The sequence below is a fragment of the Doryrhamphus excisus genome, chromosome 2 (assembly GCF_030265055.1).
Source record: "Doryrhamphus excisus isolate RoL2022-K1 chromosome 2, RoL_Dexc_1.0, whole genome shotgun sequence".
Classification (NCBI taxonomy): Eukaryota; Metazoa; Chordata; class Actinopteri; order Syngnathiformes; family Syngnathidae; genus Doryrhamphus; species Doryrhamphus excisus.
In genome coordinates this window covers 17697725-17712309 of record NC_080467.1, presented here as the reverse complement: position 1 = coordinate 17712309, position 14585 = coordinate 17697725, and the positions used below count along the sequence as shown (strand labels likewise).

The 14585-nt window shown below is 39.7% G+C and overlaps 1 protein-coding gene across 1 annotated transcript in view; it reads left to right on the top strand.

Moving 5' to 3' along the window:
* Positions 1-189: 189 nt before the first annotated feature.
* zer1 (zyg-11 related, cell cycle regulator) overlaps positions 190-14585 on the top strand; it is a 24001-nt gene continuing 9605 nt past the window's right edge. Inside the window, exons 1-13 of the mRNA XM_058056628.1 lie at positions 190-384; positions 1171-1368; positions 1451-1601; positions 4962-5416; positions 5821-5994; positions 6073-6187; positions 7250-7396; positions 7478-7651; positions 7920-8135; positions 8552-8593; positions 12035-12154; positions 12288-12403; positions 12746-12934. Of these exons, the coding sequence (XP_057912611.1) occupies positions 1202-1368; positions 1451-1601; positions 4962-5416; positions 5821-5994; positions 6073-6187; positions 7250-7396; positions 7478-7651; positions 7920-8135; positions 8552-8593; positions 12035-12154; positions 12288-12403; positions 12746-12934 (2066 nt within the window). The 5' untranslated portion in view covers positions 190-384; positions 1171-1201. The remainder of the gene's footprint in view (positions 385-1170; positions 1369-1450; positions 1602-4961; positions 5417-5820; positions 5995-6072; positions 6188-7249; positions 7397-7477; positions 7652-7919; positions 8136-8551; positions 8594-12034; positions 12155-12287; positions 12404-12745; positions 12935-14585) is intronic.

Here is a 14585-nt window from a genome sequence, read left to right as displayed (position 1 = left end):
GGTCTAACTATGAAAATATTCCATTATAAATAAGGAATCCTACTTCACGAAAATTGACTTACAGGTCAGGTCTAGCACTCCAATTAACGGCGATAAACGAGGGATTGCTGTATATGTTTTTAAATATATATATTTTTCATAAAACAGACATACTGTACCTACACGGCTGAGTTTCCTCAAAATCAGAAGCTGTCACTCCAGGAGTTTAGTGGCCATGGAAAGCAGAGGAAGAGGAAGAAAGAGGCAGAGGAACGACTTGTAGTAGAAGTAGGAGGAGTTTGTTTGTTGACATCGGACGACAAGGAATATCAGATGAGCAACGACTGGTGATAATAAGTCCAATTATCGCTGTTCTGAAGACACAAAGCCTTGGCTAAAGCAAAGGTAGAGCGTACATGATGCCTCGGTGACATCACAATGTAGCTTGTGTGTTTCCACACTGATGTGTAGCTAGCGTTAGCCACAGCGGCTAAGTTGGCTAACACTGCGGGGAAAGTCATCGCTAGCTCCAAAGCTAACCTGAACACACTGCTGGTACCGGCTATTGGAAGCCCAACTTCCAATAACAACTTGTACTCGCAGCTATTACGGGGTAATTGCGAACAAGTAGATCAACATTCGCTGCTTGGTGCTGTCTGGCTATTTAGTGTTGGTGTTATTTTGGGAAATTGTCGCTAACTAGCTTGTCTCAGGACTCATTGCTATACTGCTAACAACCGAGTGGTATTTATCCATGCATTTAGCTTCAGCAGAAATCTTTTTGCATAATATTAAACTGTAATATTTGAACAAGTTGTAAAGTAGCCCACTGCCAGCAAGTGTGCCAATGTGGTGGTTTGTACAGTGTCTAAAATTGCATTGTAGCGTTTCTCTGGATTGCCGTGTGCATAAAGTTTGGATTTGACAGCAGCATTGTTTCTATGAACATGCATTTCACAGCACGTCATGCATCATGCAGGATTTCATCAAGCAAATGTCTGCTTGTCAGTTGAATTTATTGTTGTCATGTCAAGTGGCCCAGTAATGAAAAAATACAGACCCCAATTAATTAAATGTGGGAAAATAGATAAAGTTGTATCAACTTTAAAGAGTGATGGAAGATAAAGTTGGGTAAAAGTGCAGTTAAACCTAAAAAAAAAAACCCCAAAACACTAGTCCTTGTCTTTTCAGGTGGATCTGAGCTGCCAAGGAAGAGGCGAACATGGCAGCCAAGGTGGGAGACAACCCTGACAGCCTCATGACGCTGGCAACAGTATTCTGCTTGAAGAACCTCAAAAAGACCATGTGCTACCAGGGTTTGAGGAACAAGCTCTGTCTGCGCTCTGACATCTTTCTTCCCAGTGAAATTTGTGACAAGCTGGTGAACATGTATGTTATTAAGTACTTGCCACATTCTCACTTATGGGTTTAGTGCGTCGTTCCATGTGCCGTGCTTGGCTTGTTTCAACAGGTACATGGAGCTGGTCCACACAGACAGCAACTTTGAACCAAAGGAGAGCTTTTTTCAGCTCTTTGCAGACCCTCGCAGCACCAGACTGACCAGGGTACAGCTGAAGGAAGATTTTGTGTCTGACAGAGACTTGGAAGCCATAAGAAAACAGGTAGGAGGATTTCTAAGGAAGCGAAGATCCATTTTCAGTGTCTCCCATAGAACTGCCATGTCAGGATGCGCCGATTGATCGATCACCTATCAGTATTGCGTGATTGCAAAACATCCCATTTTCCCTCACATTGCGCAGGTGTACCAAAACAAAAACAATCATGTCTGCCGTGTAGACTCTAACTACCAACACATGCCACTATCTTGCGAGGGAAGCACGTTAAAAAGCTTTAATTTAGTACACCATTTGAAGAACAAACACTTGACGGAGTATGGTGAGTTTTGGAGGCTCACGGTGTGATCATCAGTTCACGCAGCCATGTGGACAGTATACATCAGTATGCGTGTGGCAGTCACAAGGCTAAGCTAACAAACCCTAAAATAATTGAATTAATCGGATGAGTCCTGCTACTGCTCCACCAATGTACCCTAACATCCAAAGTCTCCTTAAAGAAGGCATCTAGTCCTCTGTAAGTTTCAAAAGTGATATACAGTCCCTGACAAAAGTCTTGTCGCTTATCCAAGTTGTAGGAACAACAAATAATAACTTGACTTGTAGTTGCTCAATTGGAATCAGAAATGACTTATATGAAAGGCAAAGCCCTCTAGATTATGCTTTTTATATCAAAATAAAGTTTTATACCATTCATTGAGTTTTATCATTTAATTAGGACATAAAGGTCAGATTTTGCTTGGACAAAAGTCTTGTCGCATACAAAAAAATGTCGAAATAATACATATACTTAATTTTGAATACACAAATATGCTACAATAACATCAGAACATAAAGTCATTGTACCTTGGAAAAAAGAATTAATAATATATATTTGGCTTCCATGAGCTTGGAGGACTGCATCCATACGTCTTGGCAATGACTTGGCAATGATGAACTCTGGGAGTCCTGCAAGACTGCTTTCTTGGCCATTCCAGATGACTTCATCAATAAGTTATTTGAGTCATTGCCAAGATGTATGGATGCAGTCCTCCAAGCTCATGGAAGCCATACACAATATTAATTCTTTTTTCCAAGGTACAATGACTTTATGTTCTGATATTATTGTAGCATATTTGTGTATTCAAAATTAAGTATATGTATTATTTTTACATTTTTTTGTATGCGACAAGACTTTTGTCCAAGCAAAATCTGACCTTTATGTCCTAATTAAATGATAAAACTCAATGAATGGTACAAAACTTTATTTTGATATAAAAAGCATAATCTAGAGGGCTTTGCCTTTCATATAAGTCATTTCTGATTCCAATTGAGCAACTACAAGTCAAGTTATTATTTGTTGTTCCTACAACTTGGATAAGCGACAAGACTTTTGTCAGGGACTGTATGTCCTCTTCAGAAATTAAGTCAAAAAATTTTTTGTCTAAAGTGATGTGTATTTTATGGTTCCTTTTTCATATCATATAGCCAGTAGCAGAGGTGCAGCCAGGAATTCTGGGTCCCATGGAAAAAAAAATCACATTGCCCCATGCCTTCATTAATTAATTCCTAATTCGATTGGTGATTACCTATTTCTTGGGCACCCTGGCAGTCAAAGGACCTTGGAATTGACCTGACAGCACCACAGGCCAATAACAACATTAAAAGTAGTAAAAATGGAAAAATCTTCAGGAATTTTACAAGAACATATTACATTGTAATTAACTCGAAAAACTAGTTTTACAAGAATAATTGTAATACCATGAGGACAATGATGTTATTGTAGGAGCATAAAGTTGAAATGGTAAAAAAAATATCTTTGTAAAATTAGGTTGCGGAAACAGTTCTGTTTTGAAAATAAAGTCATAATTAGGAAAAGAAAATGTACAAGAGTCTATGAAGAGGAGGTATGCTGGAGCCTACCCCAGCAATTATGATAAACCAACAAAACAAAATAAAGCTGTAAGTTTTGGAAAATTATCCATCCATTTTCTATGCCGCTTATCCTCACTAGGGTCGCGGATATGCTGGAGCCTGCCCCAGCTATTTTGGGGCAAGAGGCGGGGTGCACCTATATGGTTGTCTGAAGGTTGCCTTTAAAAGTAAATATGCTGGTCATGCATCTTCATTAGGAAGGGATAACTTGTGAACAGAAGCAACAACAGGACACTGCGACAGGGACATTGTTCAATAGCTTGGTGGTTAAGTTAACCAATGGCAGCCACTGATCCATTTTGAGCCGTCAATACACGCTGTGACATACAGTATGATGCTTTCAACGTAGTCTGTCACATGATATTTATACATGATACATGATATATATGATACCTGCCCGACTAATATGGGATTTCTGGGGCCGATGCTGATACCGATATTTGGGACTGAGAAAAAACGATATACAAAATAAGACCATTAATATACACAGGATATAATACTGTACATGAACATAAATTTGTCATATTTATTACCCAAAATATGAAATGATAATACAAAGAAGCAGAAGACAAATTAAAATCTGGAACTAATTATTTATTATTAGTAACACTGTCAATGTCAAAGGACTGGGTCTCCTAGCTTTGTGGCCTGCGCGCTTACCACTCATTCACTGTGCAGCCATTCATGAAGGCATCTTACTAATATCAGGTAGGCAGGTACCCACAGGAGCAGCTCAGAGAAAAAGAAAGGGAGCAACAGACTCTTGGCGCTGCAAAAATAAGTTAGTATATCGGCATTCTATCTGTTTTGGTTGAAATAAGTTGAAGGAGAAAAAAGGTTGAAAAAAGGTTGAAAGAAGCTTGGAGAAGCCTGGTACGGGTGCCCACCATTAATGAATGATTACGTAGGACAGAGGTGTTCAAAGTGTGGCCTGGGGGCCATTTGTGGCCTTCAGTACATAAATTGTAATAAAACTGCAAACAAAACCACCCCAAAATGGGGAGGGGGGGGAATGAAAGTGCAAAGAGAGAAAGTGAAATGCTGACACATAGAGCTAATAATAGCACTAAGCTTTGTCTTTTGCTGACTTTGTACCACAAGACAACACCAACACACACATCCTTTGACTGTCGGTGTAAAAACCTTGGACAGCCTTGATTTAAGATGATATCAGATGGAATCACAGTCACAGCACACAACTATGGTGCTTTCAAGGGCCGCTGAATAAAGTGCAAAATGTCAATGCTTAAAGAAAATCATTGAGTCAATCGTACAGACATAAACATGTAGAAAAATATTGGGCCTTTTTAAAAGAGTGGTACATGTATTATCACCTGTATGTATATGATGACTGACCTAGGGTGAAGGAGGTGTGATTTCTACAGAAAGAAGGGCCTATTTTTGGAGATGAAAAAAATCTTGAGAATTTACTTGGCTTGGTATAAATGCAAGGTTATGATGTTCCTTCATGAAACTTTTGTGTTGTTTTTCCAGGACCTGATTGAGCTTCACCTCACCTACTGCAACAGTCTCTCATCCCGCAGCTTGAAAACACTGACCTGTTTCCGCGAGACGCTGGTCTCTCTTTGTCTCTTTGGCTGCAGCCACATTTTCTACAGGAAGGGCGGTGCCCCACTTGCTTGCAATGAAGATACGGAGGATGAGGAGGAGGAGAGCCCTGTTTCCCGGCAAGCATTGGAGACGGACTTTAACTTTCAGGGCTTCAACCGCCTGCGGTTGCTCAACCTGGGCGGCCTACCGGACGAGGTGGATGCTGAAACCCTGCTGAGACCCTTGAAATCACTCAGCTCGCTAGATCTGTCTAATGTACAGTTACTGGGAACAGCTTTTCTAACTCAGTGGAAAGACAGACTGGCATCTCTTGTTCTCTACAATGTGGATCTTTCAGAGGAGTTGGTCAGTACAGTGGAGGAACTTGTCAATCTCAGGTAAATTCTGGCATTTTACATTTTGAAATATTATTTGAAACCCCAATGGGGCATTCACTTGTCACTTTGTCATTCCTTTCTTGAAAACATTGCTCAAAAGCATCTCCGCAGCAGTGCCCAGGAGGCAGACTGAAGACCTGCCAACGTGCCTGTTTTGTCCTCGGCGCACACATTCATTCATTCATTTTTTACCGCTTGTGCATTGTTAACATGAAGAGTTTTTTCAAATGAAACTTGTGCTTGTGTGTGCTGCCATTATTTATCTATCTTTTTTTATTTTTATTATTTTACTGTTACACAACTTTGTGTCATAGATTGGTTAAACAGACTGTTGAAACCGAATTGTGATAACCAAACTGTTAGGTAATACCTTGCAGAATTACTAATGAACCTGCATTCCTCAGGCATCTTGACATCTCACGTGAGAGCAGGAGGACCTCTAAGTTTAAGATGAGCAGGAAGATATTGACAGCTATCGTACAGAGACTGGTCAATCTCACTTCACTGGACATCTCAGGTCACATCATGCTTGACAACTGCACTGTTCCACATTTGGAAGAAGCTATGGGTCGGCCCAGGTAGTTAAATGACACGAAGCATTGTGTACAATGGAGCTAAAAACGAAGCAATATTTGACAGCATTTTGTCATCTCCAGCAATGAGCCATGCAAGAGCAGCATCTACCCTTTTCAAGAGCTCAAGAGGCCCCTGCAATTTTTGGGTTTATACGACACGACCCTTTGTAATGTGACGCACATCCCTGCTTATAAGGTACTGCTGATTGGAGATGATTTAATGTTGTTTTCACCTCTAAATGTAGTCGACAATCAAAACCTGACCCACTCTGAAACTGGGTCTAGACATTTATGACTATAATTATCAACTGAATAAACAATGTAATAGGACACACCTGAGTAACAAAAAACACATCAGTCACATGTTCCATTACTTTTGCTCACACGGGGAGGCTCTTAGTGTCTCACTTTTTTTAGAGTCACTGAAGTATTCCTTTGGCATTTCCCATTAGGGCTTGCTACAGCAAGTACATCACATGATATGTTTGGCTTAGGTTTTCACTGGCTGCTTGTACCGATGCAAGCCTCATTTATCCGTGCCAATTATTATGTTAATACGAGGGTCTACAGTAAGGGTGTCCAACTTTTACCAGCGAGGGCCACATGCCGAATAATCAGAAGAAAAAAAACTGCATCTCAGCATTGTGTGATATAGGTGAAAAAGTATATTATTAGTATCAACTTTCTTTTTCCCCATTTTTTCTTCAAAAAAATATTTGCCATATATTTCAAATGTATTCTTAAATAATCTTTGTAAATTTCTTTTTATAATATTGTGAAAATTATGAATATTATTTTGACTTTCCCCAACCCAGTTTTCCCCAAATGGCACCTTTATTTTGTTTTGTTTGTTTGAATAGCATTAAAACTTAAAAAAACGTTATTTTTTTAATATTCCAAATCAATGCTGCTAATATGACATTATTTATTATTTATTCTAGTATAATTTTATGATTTTTCTCTCTCTTGAGAATACATCTTTTTCCCTCTTAATGTTTTCACTTTATTTTAAAATTTAACTTTTTCCATTTTTGCTGTTGTTGCTTTCTTTGACACTTTGTAAATCCCTCTTCTATAGATAGCTCATCTTCCTTTGTTGTAAACCACATTTCTCTGGTAAAATTGCCACACAGTTGTCTTATTGCAGCTGTATACAGTATATTCGTCCAGGTATGACAAGGATAGTAGAGATTATGCTTTACGTGTTCTGTCATGTTAATGGTACAGCTTTAGTTTCATATACTATGGTGCCTTTCAGGTGACTGGATCAAAGAATGAAGATCAGGTCCTGAATGCTATTGAAGCTTACACAGAGTTTCGCCCTGAGTTGGCTCACAGAGCCATCAATCAGCTGTTTGACATTGCCAGGATACAACACTGCAGCCAGCTGCTCCGAGCATTGCAAGTATGGCTTATCAGAAGAAACAATGCAATCAAACCATATGTTTTTGATGCGACCTCCCAGGGATGATCTTTCTTGTTTCAGCTCGTCATAGCTGCATTGAAGTGCCATAAATACGACAAGAGCATCCAGGTGACAGGCAGCGCTGCTCTCTTCTACCTGACCAACACGGAATACCGCAGTGACCAAAGTGTGCGACTTCGCCGAGAGGTCATTCAGGTGGTGTTAAATGGAATGGAGCAGTACCAGGAGGTCACTGTAAGTGTGCTCTTCACCTTTATTGCTTATAGAGCACCCTGCAAATAATGTTGTTTATTACACGCTGTATTGGCTTTGCCATGTTTATTAGCTGTGTACAAAAGCTGCAGAGACTAAATTACATTTTGCTGTGTGACAAGGTCTATTGTGTGATTATGATAGTGGGCGGCTCGATGTACTACAACAGCCAACCCAATTGCATCTAATTAATAAACAAATGTAGACGCTATAATTATTTTTCCTTCCCCCTCCACTGTCTCTACACTAGGTCCAAAGGAACTGCTGCTTAACTTTGTGTAACTTCAGCATTCCAGAAGAGCTGGAGTTTCAGTATAGTCGGGTAAACCAGCTGCTTCTGAAAATCCTGGAGCCAGCAAGGCAGGATGAATCCATCCAGAGAATTGCTGTGCATCTCTGCAACGCTTTAGTTTGCCAGGTTGACAACCACCACAAGGAAGCTGTTGGAAAGATGGGATTCGTGAAGGTAACATCAAGATTACATCTAAATGTTGCCCCCCCCCCCCATGTTTAGATTCATATATGTATATATGTATGTACTATATATATATATATATATATATATATATATTCCCCCCAAAAACATGTTTTGTGACATGTTTTGAAGCAGATAATTACATAAATAATACATAAGGCATTCAAAGACGTGACGATATGGAGTATTCTACACTGGTCACTAGGCACTAAGTCTTATTTATGTGGCATTTTTTCATTATGTCCACTATATTGGGTAATGCGTGTGTAGCGCCAACTATAGGGGTGTCATTTAATGTCTAGAGTGCTGTAATGCTGTAATAATGTGTCTCGAGACACCACTACAATTTACTGATAATTGTTCTTCCTAACAATTTATTTCCATTAATTCTTGACCTTCATTTTCAGACAATGCTGAACTTAATACAGAAGAAGCTGCAGGACCGGATGGTGAGTTTTCATTTAATTTTTTTTTTTTTTTAAGAGCTCTGTACAATACAGAGATTTATCATTTTTGAAGACAATGCACTCATATCAGAATCTGAGGATCATGTAACCAACGCAAAATAAATAAGCAAAGGGATTAGGAATTGTCAGAATCAAATATGAATTAAACTTTTCCCTCTGTGAGCTGTATTGATTCATATGTGGACATACCTCACATTCAAGGCGGATGCGGTTCAATTATACAGTCATGATTATAATGATTAGACCACCCTTGTTTCTTCACTTTCTTGCTCAATTTAATGCTTGGTACAAAGGTACATTTGTTTTGACAAATATAATGATGACAACAAAAATAGGTCATCGGAGTAAAATTGCTATTGATGTAATTATTAAGTAGTTATCAGTAAAGTAGTGAATGTAAAAATCCATGGGTTTTGTTTTTTATTTTTATCATGGTATCAAATAAGTATCGACAATCATGGAATTCACAGGTGTTAGCATCAACTACAGACAAGCCTAGTCTACAATGCAGTGTCATCTCATTCTCAAACACATTTAATATTTTCTTTTCAGTCCTTTCAGCAGAGGTCTAGAAAATAATGTAATACATTGCATTTAGTTGCAAATATTTTGTCTAAGCGAGCATTTATGTCATCTCCAATAAGGGAATGATTACTGTAATTATAAGTTCACCCCTTGCCTATGACATGCACAAGCCATGTTTTTTATTTGGTCTCCATTATTTGGTGGTATAGACTCAACACCTGTGACTCACCCTCATTAGGACAGGCAGTGTAGAAACGGAATGAATGGATAAATAATTTGTATCCTCGAGCAAAAATGAAACCCTTGTGGGTAAGCACGGGGGTCAAAAGTGTCTTGTTGCTCACCAGCACTCTGTATCTCTCAGGACCACTCCTCTTTACAGATGTAGTACATCCATGTTATTCATGGGGCTTGATATCTAAAACCACCCAAGAATGTCAAAAACCAATCTAATCTCTAACTAATCTTAACCAAAATAAATGTTTTTCATTCACATGTAACCACCAAAGCAGGGGATTTATTACAGCAATGAGTGTTACTCATGGTTTTACCTCTCAAAGTAAGATCTTGCTTGGACTCTTTCTCACCAGGCTCCTTGCTGAAGGCACAGGACTTAAGCATTAGCATTTATCATTAAAGGGGACCTATTACTCTTTTTTTCGGCCCTTATGTATTGAGTTATGGACTCCTATAAAGCAGCAACACATGATAATCCAAACAGAGAGCTTTCGAGATCTTCCAGAAAATCCACCTATTCCAGCTGTATAGAGTAATAATAAATGTATAAACCCTTTGGAGAGCTGTGGCAAGGAGCTCATGGTAGCTCATGAGCTACTGGCTGGAGAACCCAGACTTACCGTTAGTGATTACCTGTATCTGTATATTCTCATCTAAATTATTTGTATCCGTATCCATACTCGTAAGGGGCGGGGCATAACCAGATGTAGGTGTGATTTAACCGGGCATGGCCGGTTAACATTCTGAACATTCTTTTAAGTCTGAAATTGACTTGGATTGATCAGAAGTTGCGATATGTATTGTTTATTATTCAGCTATATATGTACTGTGTTGTGTGTAAGTCATCCTTGAGACTTTAGTCTTTAATTATTTTTAATGATCTGTGAGAAGTTGGTGTCATGCAAAGATGGTAATAAACATAATAATAATCTGTCAGCCTTGTTGGCTGTATTTTGGAGTGCGACAAGCAGTTTGTTTATATCACCAGACAAACCATCATCAGAAAAAAAAAACGCAGATAGTGACGGATGCACGATCGTTCCCTCTTGGAAAAAAAATATGCGCCGTGTATGTCATGAAACAAGTTTAAGATTGCAAGGTGCATACTGCAACATATTGAGAAGGGAGGAATGCTTGATGCCGCTCTTGTAATGCTGTGCAAGTTGTGGCAATGTTGTGGCCAGTCAATGCATGTTGCCTTTGCCACTGTCCGTATACTGCTAACTGAAAATTATTATTTTATTATTACTTTGTAGGTAGCGCACCTGTTTTATGATGACTTCATGGAGTAAGACAAAACACTTTTCAAGGGAAAAAAGCGGTCACGCTACCGCAATTGAGTTGTTGAGTGTTACAGAACAAGTTTACCAAGTAACTTTAGATACAAATCCAAAATAGTGGCAGGCTGAAGAAATCCTAATAAATTGGAGGCATTGTGACAATCGCTGTTTCAACTTCCCAAATGCACTGTGTACTGTATTCAAGATTGAATACATAATGAGTATTTCTTTTAAACGCAAATACGGATAATGATGAAATGTACTTGTTTCATACTTGTATCCGGCAAAAATGCATTATCCATCTGGGATCAGTTTATAACGAGTATCCACCTCATCCCTACTTACCGTATATGAAATGTACTCTATGAAGAGTGGTAACGTAGGTCCGCGTTTATTGAGTGCAGACAATCTTGACACAACATTGGTAGTGTAAATTTGTTCATTTAACATTTTTTGCAGGACTATGCGTGTTTAAAAAAAACTGTTAGATCCACCAATTGTGATGGAAAAGGCTATTAGCAACGCCAGACATCGGCAAGCTTATAATTTGCACCCCGCTCCCTGTGTGCACACTCTATAATGCTACACAGACAACTTCTTACCTACACAAAATAAACACGGTTAGGACACTGATAAATTAAATTGCGGGCCGCTCTGTGGCCAAGATCGGAGATTGGGAAGACATTAAGTCGAATCTCCACTGGGCATCTCTGTGTGGAGTTTGCATGTTCTACCCATACGTGCGTGGGTTTTCTCCGGGTACTCCGGTTTCCATATTTCCACATTACCAAAACATGCATGTTAGGTTAATTGCAGACTCCAAATTGTCCATAGGTATGAATGTGTGTGTGAATAGTTGTTTGTCTATATGTGCCCTGCCCTGAGTCTTCAACATGACCAAGTAACATCGGAAAGACATCAGGCTTCAGCAACAGTTTGGCGGATAGTCCAGGTTCGCCCATGTTCACAAAGTCCCATATTTTCACGTGGAATCTGCAACTCCAACCACTTCCCTGACATTTGCCTCTTTAGGCAAATTCAAACCTGAGCAAATATTTCCTGGAAGTCATTAACGTTAGCTCTGTGCTAAAACTGTGAAATCAGAGCAGTGCAGCAGAGCGGGGGGAGTTTTTCAGAGCAATCCCAAACTTCTTTCAGGACTCACTTCCAAATGCGCAAACCTGATTATTTGAAACTTTGGCATCGTCTCACACAGTAATACAACATTATAACTACATTTGTAGGTCACAAATTTGGAAAAAGCGTAACAATTTATCTATTGTTTTAACAGGTTTTACATTCATAAATGGATATGAATTAGGAATGCAAGGAATAATAAATAGGGCTCTTGTTGAAATGCTGTCTGTGTGTTTGCACTCAGTGCGACCAGGTGATGGAGTTCTCTTGGAGTGCTCTGTGGAATATTACTGATGAGACGCCAGACAACTGTCAGATGTTTCTCAACTGTCGGGGAATGAGTCTCTTTCTGGAGTGTCTGCAAGTGAGTGTGTCGTCGCAGCGGCCCCTGTCCATCCTTAATTTAAATCCATATCAACACTCTGACCTATGTTGTCATCAAGCCACATGTTCTATTAATTGATTCAGGACTCAGTCTTTGTGGAATTTAATTCCAGGAGTTTCCAGACAAGCAGGAGCTGCATCGTAATATGCTGGGGCTTCTGGGTAATGTTGCTGAGGTCAAGGCACTACGGCCACAGCTGGTCACACCACAGTTCATCTGTGTTTTCAGGTACAGAAAACTGCTTTGTTTAACTAGCAGAGTCAAAGGTATACTACTGCTCTTTGAAATTTTCTGTTGACTAATCAGTCTCGCTGGCACTTCATTAATACCAGAAACAACTGGAGTTTGTCCTGCAAGGAAATATGTAAAAACATCATGCAACACGACCATTAATGTGCTTCAGACACATCATACCCCCGCAAAACATTGCTAAAATGAACAGTTATGTGATATTTTTGATTGTTTTATTGTTTTGATTGTCAGAGATGGAAAATGCTTCCCTGCACATATTAATTAAAAAACCATCACATTAAGCACAGCAAATCCTTGTCTGTTCTCATGTTTTAACAGTAATCTACTGGACAGTAAGGCTGATGGGATCGAGGTGTCGTACAATGCATGTGGCGTGCTTTCCCACATTATGTTCGATGGACCAGAAGTTTGGTCCATGGACGAGCCACTAAGAGACACGGTGATGGACAAGATGTGGGATGCGATTCAGAGCTGGGATGTCAGCTCACGTCGCAATATCAACTACAGGTGAATATTTTGTGTTCCTTGCAATCCTAGGTTCCCAAAGTGGGTACGACAATTGAGTTTACACCCACTTGGAGCCTTAAAAGCTATTTAACCCCTAACTTGTACATAACTCTACATACACAATTTCCTTAATCATATTGTCACATTCATTTTCTGCCTTCCTGCTGACGAGCCACACCCGTTGCCCTTCCAATCAAGTCCTAAGGCCTCTCTCAACATTTGCAATAAAGTGATGTAGCGCATCAATTAGTTCAATTTCCAGGGCCACTCTCCATGTTGCTTTAGTTGCCATTGTTCATTAGCGACAAAGGAAGCTAAAGAGTTGATCTGAATCATGGTTTCTCACTAAGTTGAGTCACCAGAAAACACTGACCCAAGCATGGCGCACACTCAACTTTGAAAGGCTTTTTATCACAAAACTTCATTGCTAGCAGCCTTTTAGCTTGCTAATACATGGCACCAGGAAGCAGAAGTCACCCTTCTATGATGTCATCAGCGGTTGACTCTGTAGATCTAACACAGTTACGCCACAAACACAAATGTCAAAAATGTTAAAGGGGACCTATTGAGTTGTGGACTCTTATAGAGTAGCTACACAAAATAACCCGCACAGAAAACCTTTTAGATTTTGCACACCTATTCTAGATGCATTTCCTTGCATTTGAGCTTCCTGCCAAAACCACCCATGGCACGCCCACTCCACTGTGATTGGTCACACGCCCAAGGTGCTTTCTAACTACAAACAAACCCCACTTTCTAACATGAATAAATTAAGTCTTTGGAGAGCTTATTGAAATGTGTTTAGGAGCGCCTGGCAGCTCATGATCTACTGGCTGGAGACCCCTCACTTACCATGTATGAACTCAGAGTGGTCACGTAGCACCACTAGCGCGGTGGAGCTCAAGAAAAGCTGAATGTGTGGCAGCCTTGCCTGCCCGAGGAAGAGCGTTCATTCTGGGACACACTTTGTCAGAGGCGCTGTTGGTGCGGTGGAGCTCAAAAGCTGGATGTGGCGTGGACACACAGTGTGTCCGAAATTAATGCACCTCTTCTGGCGAAAGCGCACTGCGTCTGTCTCCAGCAACAGTTTGACGGATATTTCACATTCATGTTTACAGAAACACATCTCGTGCGGAATGCCGTTGACAGATTACAATATTTTTCTCTTGCTTCACTCTCTCGTCCACCCCTCTGTGACATTATAAAGGGGCAGATTTACCAAACCTTTTGAAACCGAGCGTTTTGAGCCATCCCGCGAATTTCTTTCAGGACTGATTTGTGCAAACCTCATTATCTGAAACATTGGCATCATTTAAGACGAGAATAGAACATTCTAACTACATTTATAGGTCGGAAAAGCACAATAGGTCCCCTTTAACACAAAACACATTTTTATAGTTTTAAATGCATATAAATGATGAATGAATAAAGAAGGTTACTTTTACCTTTATCGAAGATGTGATGGCTTGTTTACAAAGACACAGTGTGGTAGCAAGATCAACATGGACACCACCTTCATGTTTTGCTATGATATATTTCTTAAATTCTATGGTGTTTATCACATTCTTTCAAAATGCTACCACTTGCAACTTTAATGCCTCCATTTGCGACTGTAATCCAAAGAAAATCAGAGACTAGAGGCATTTGAATT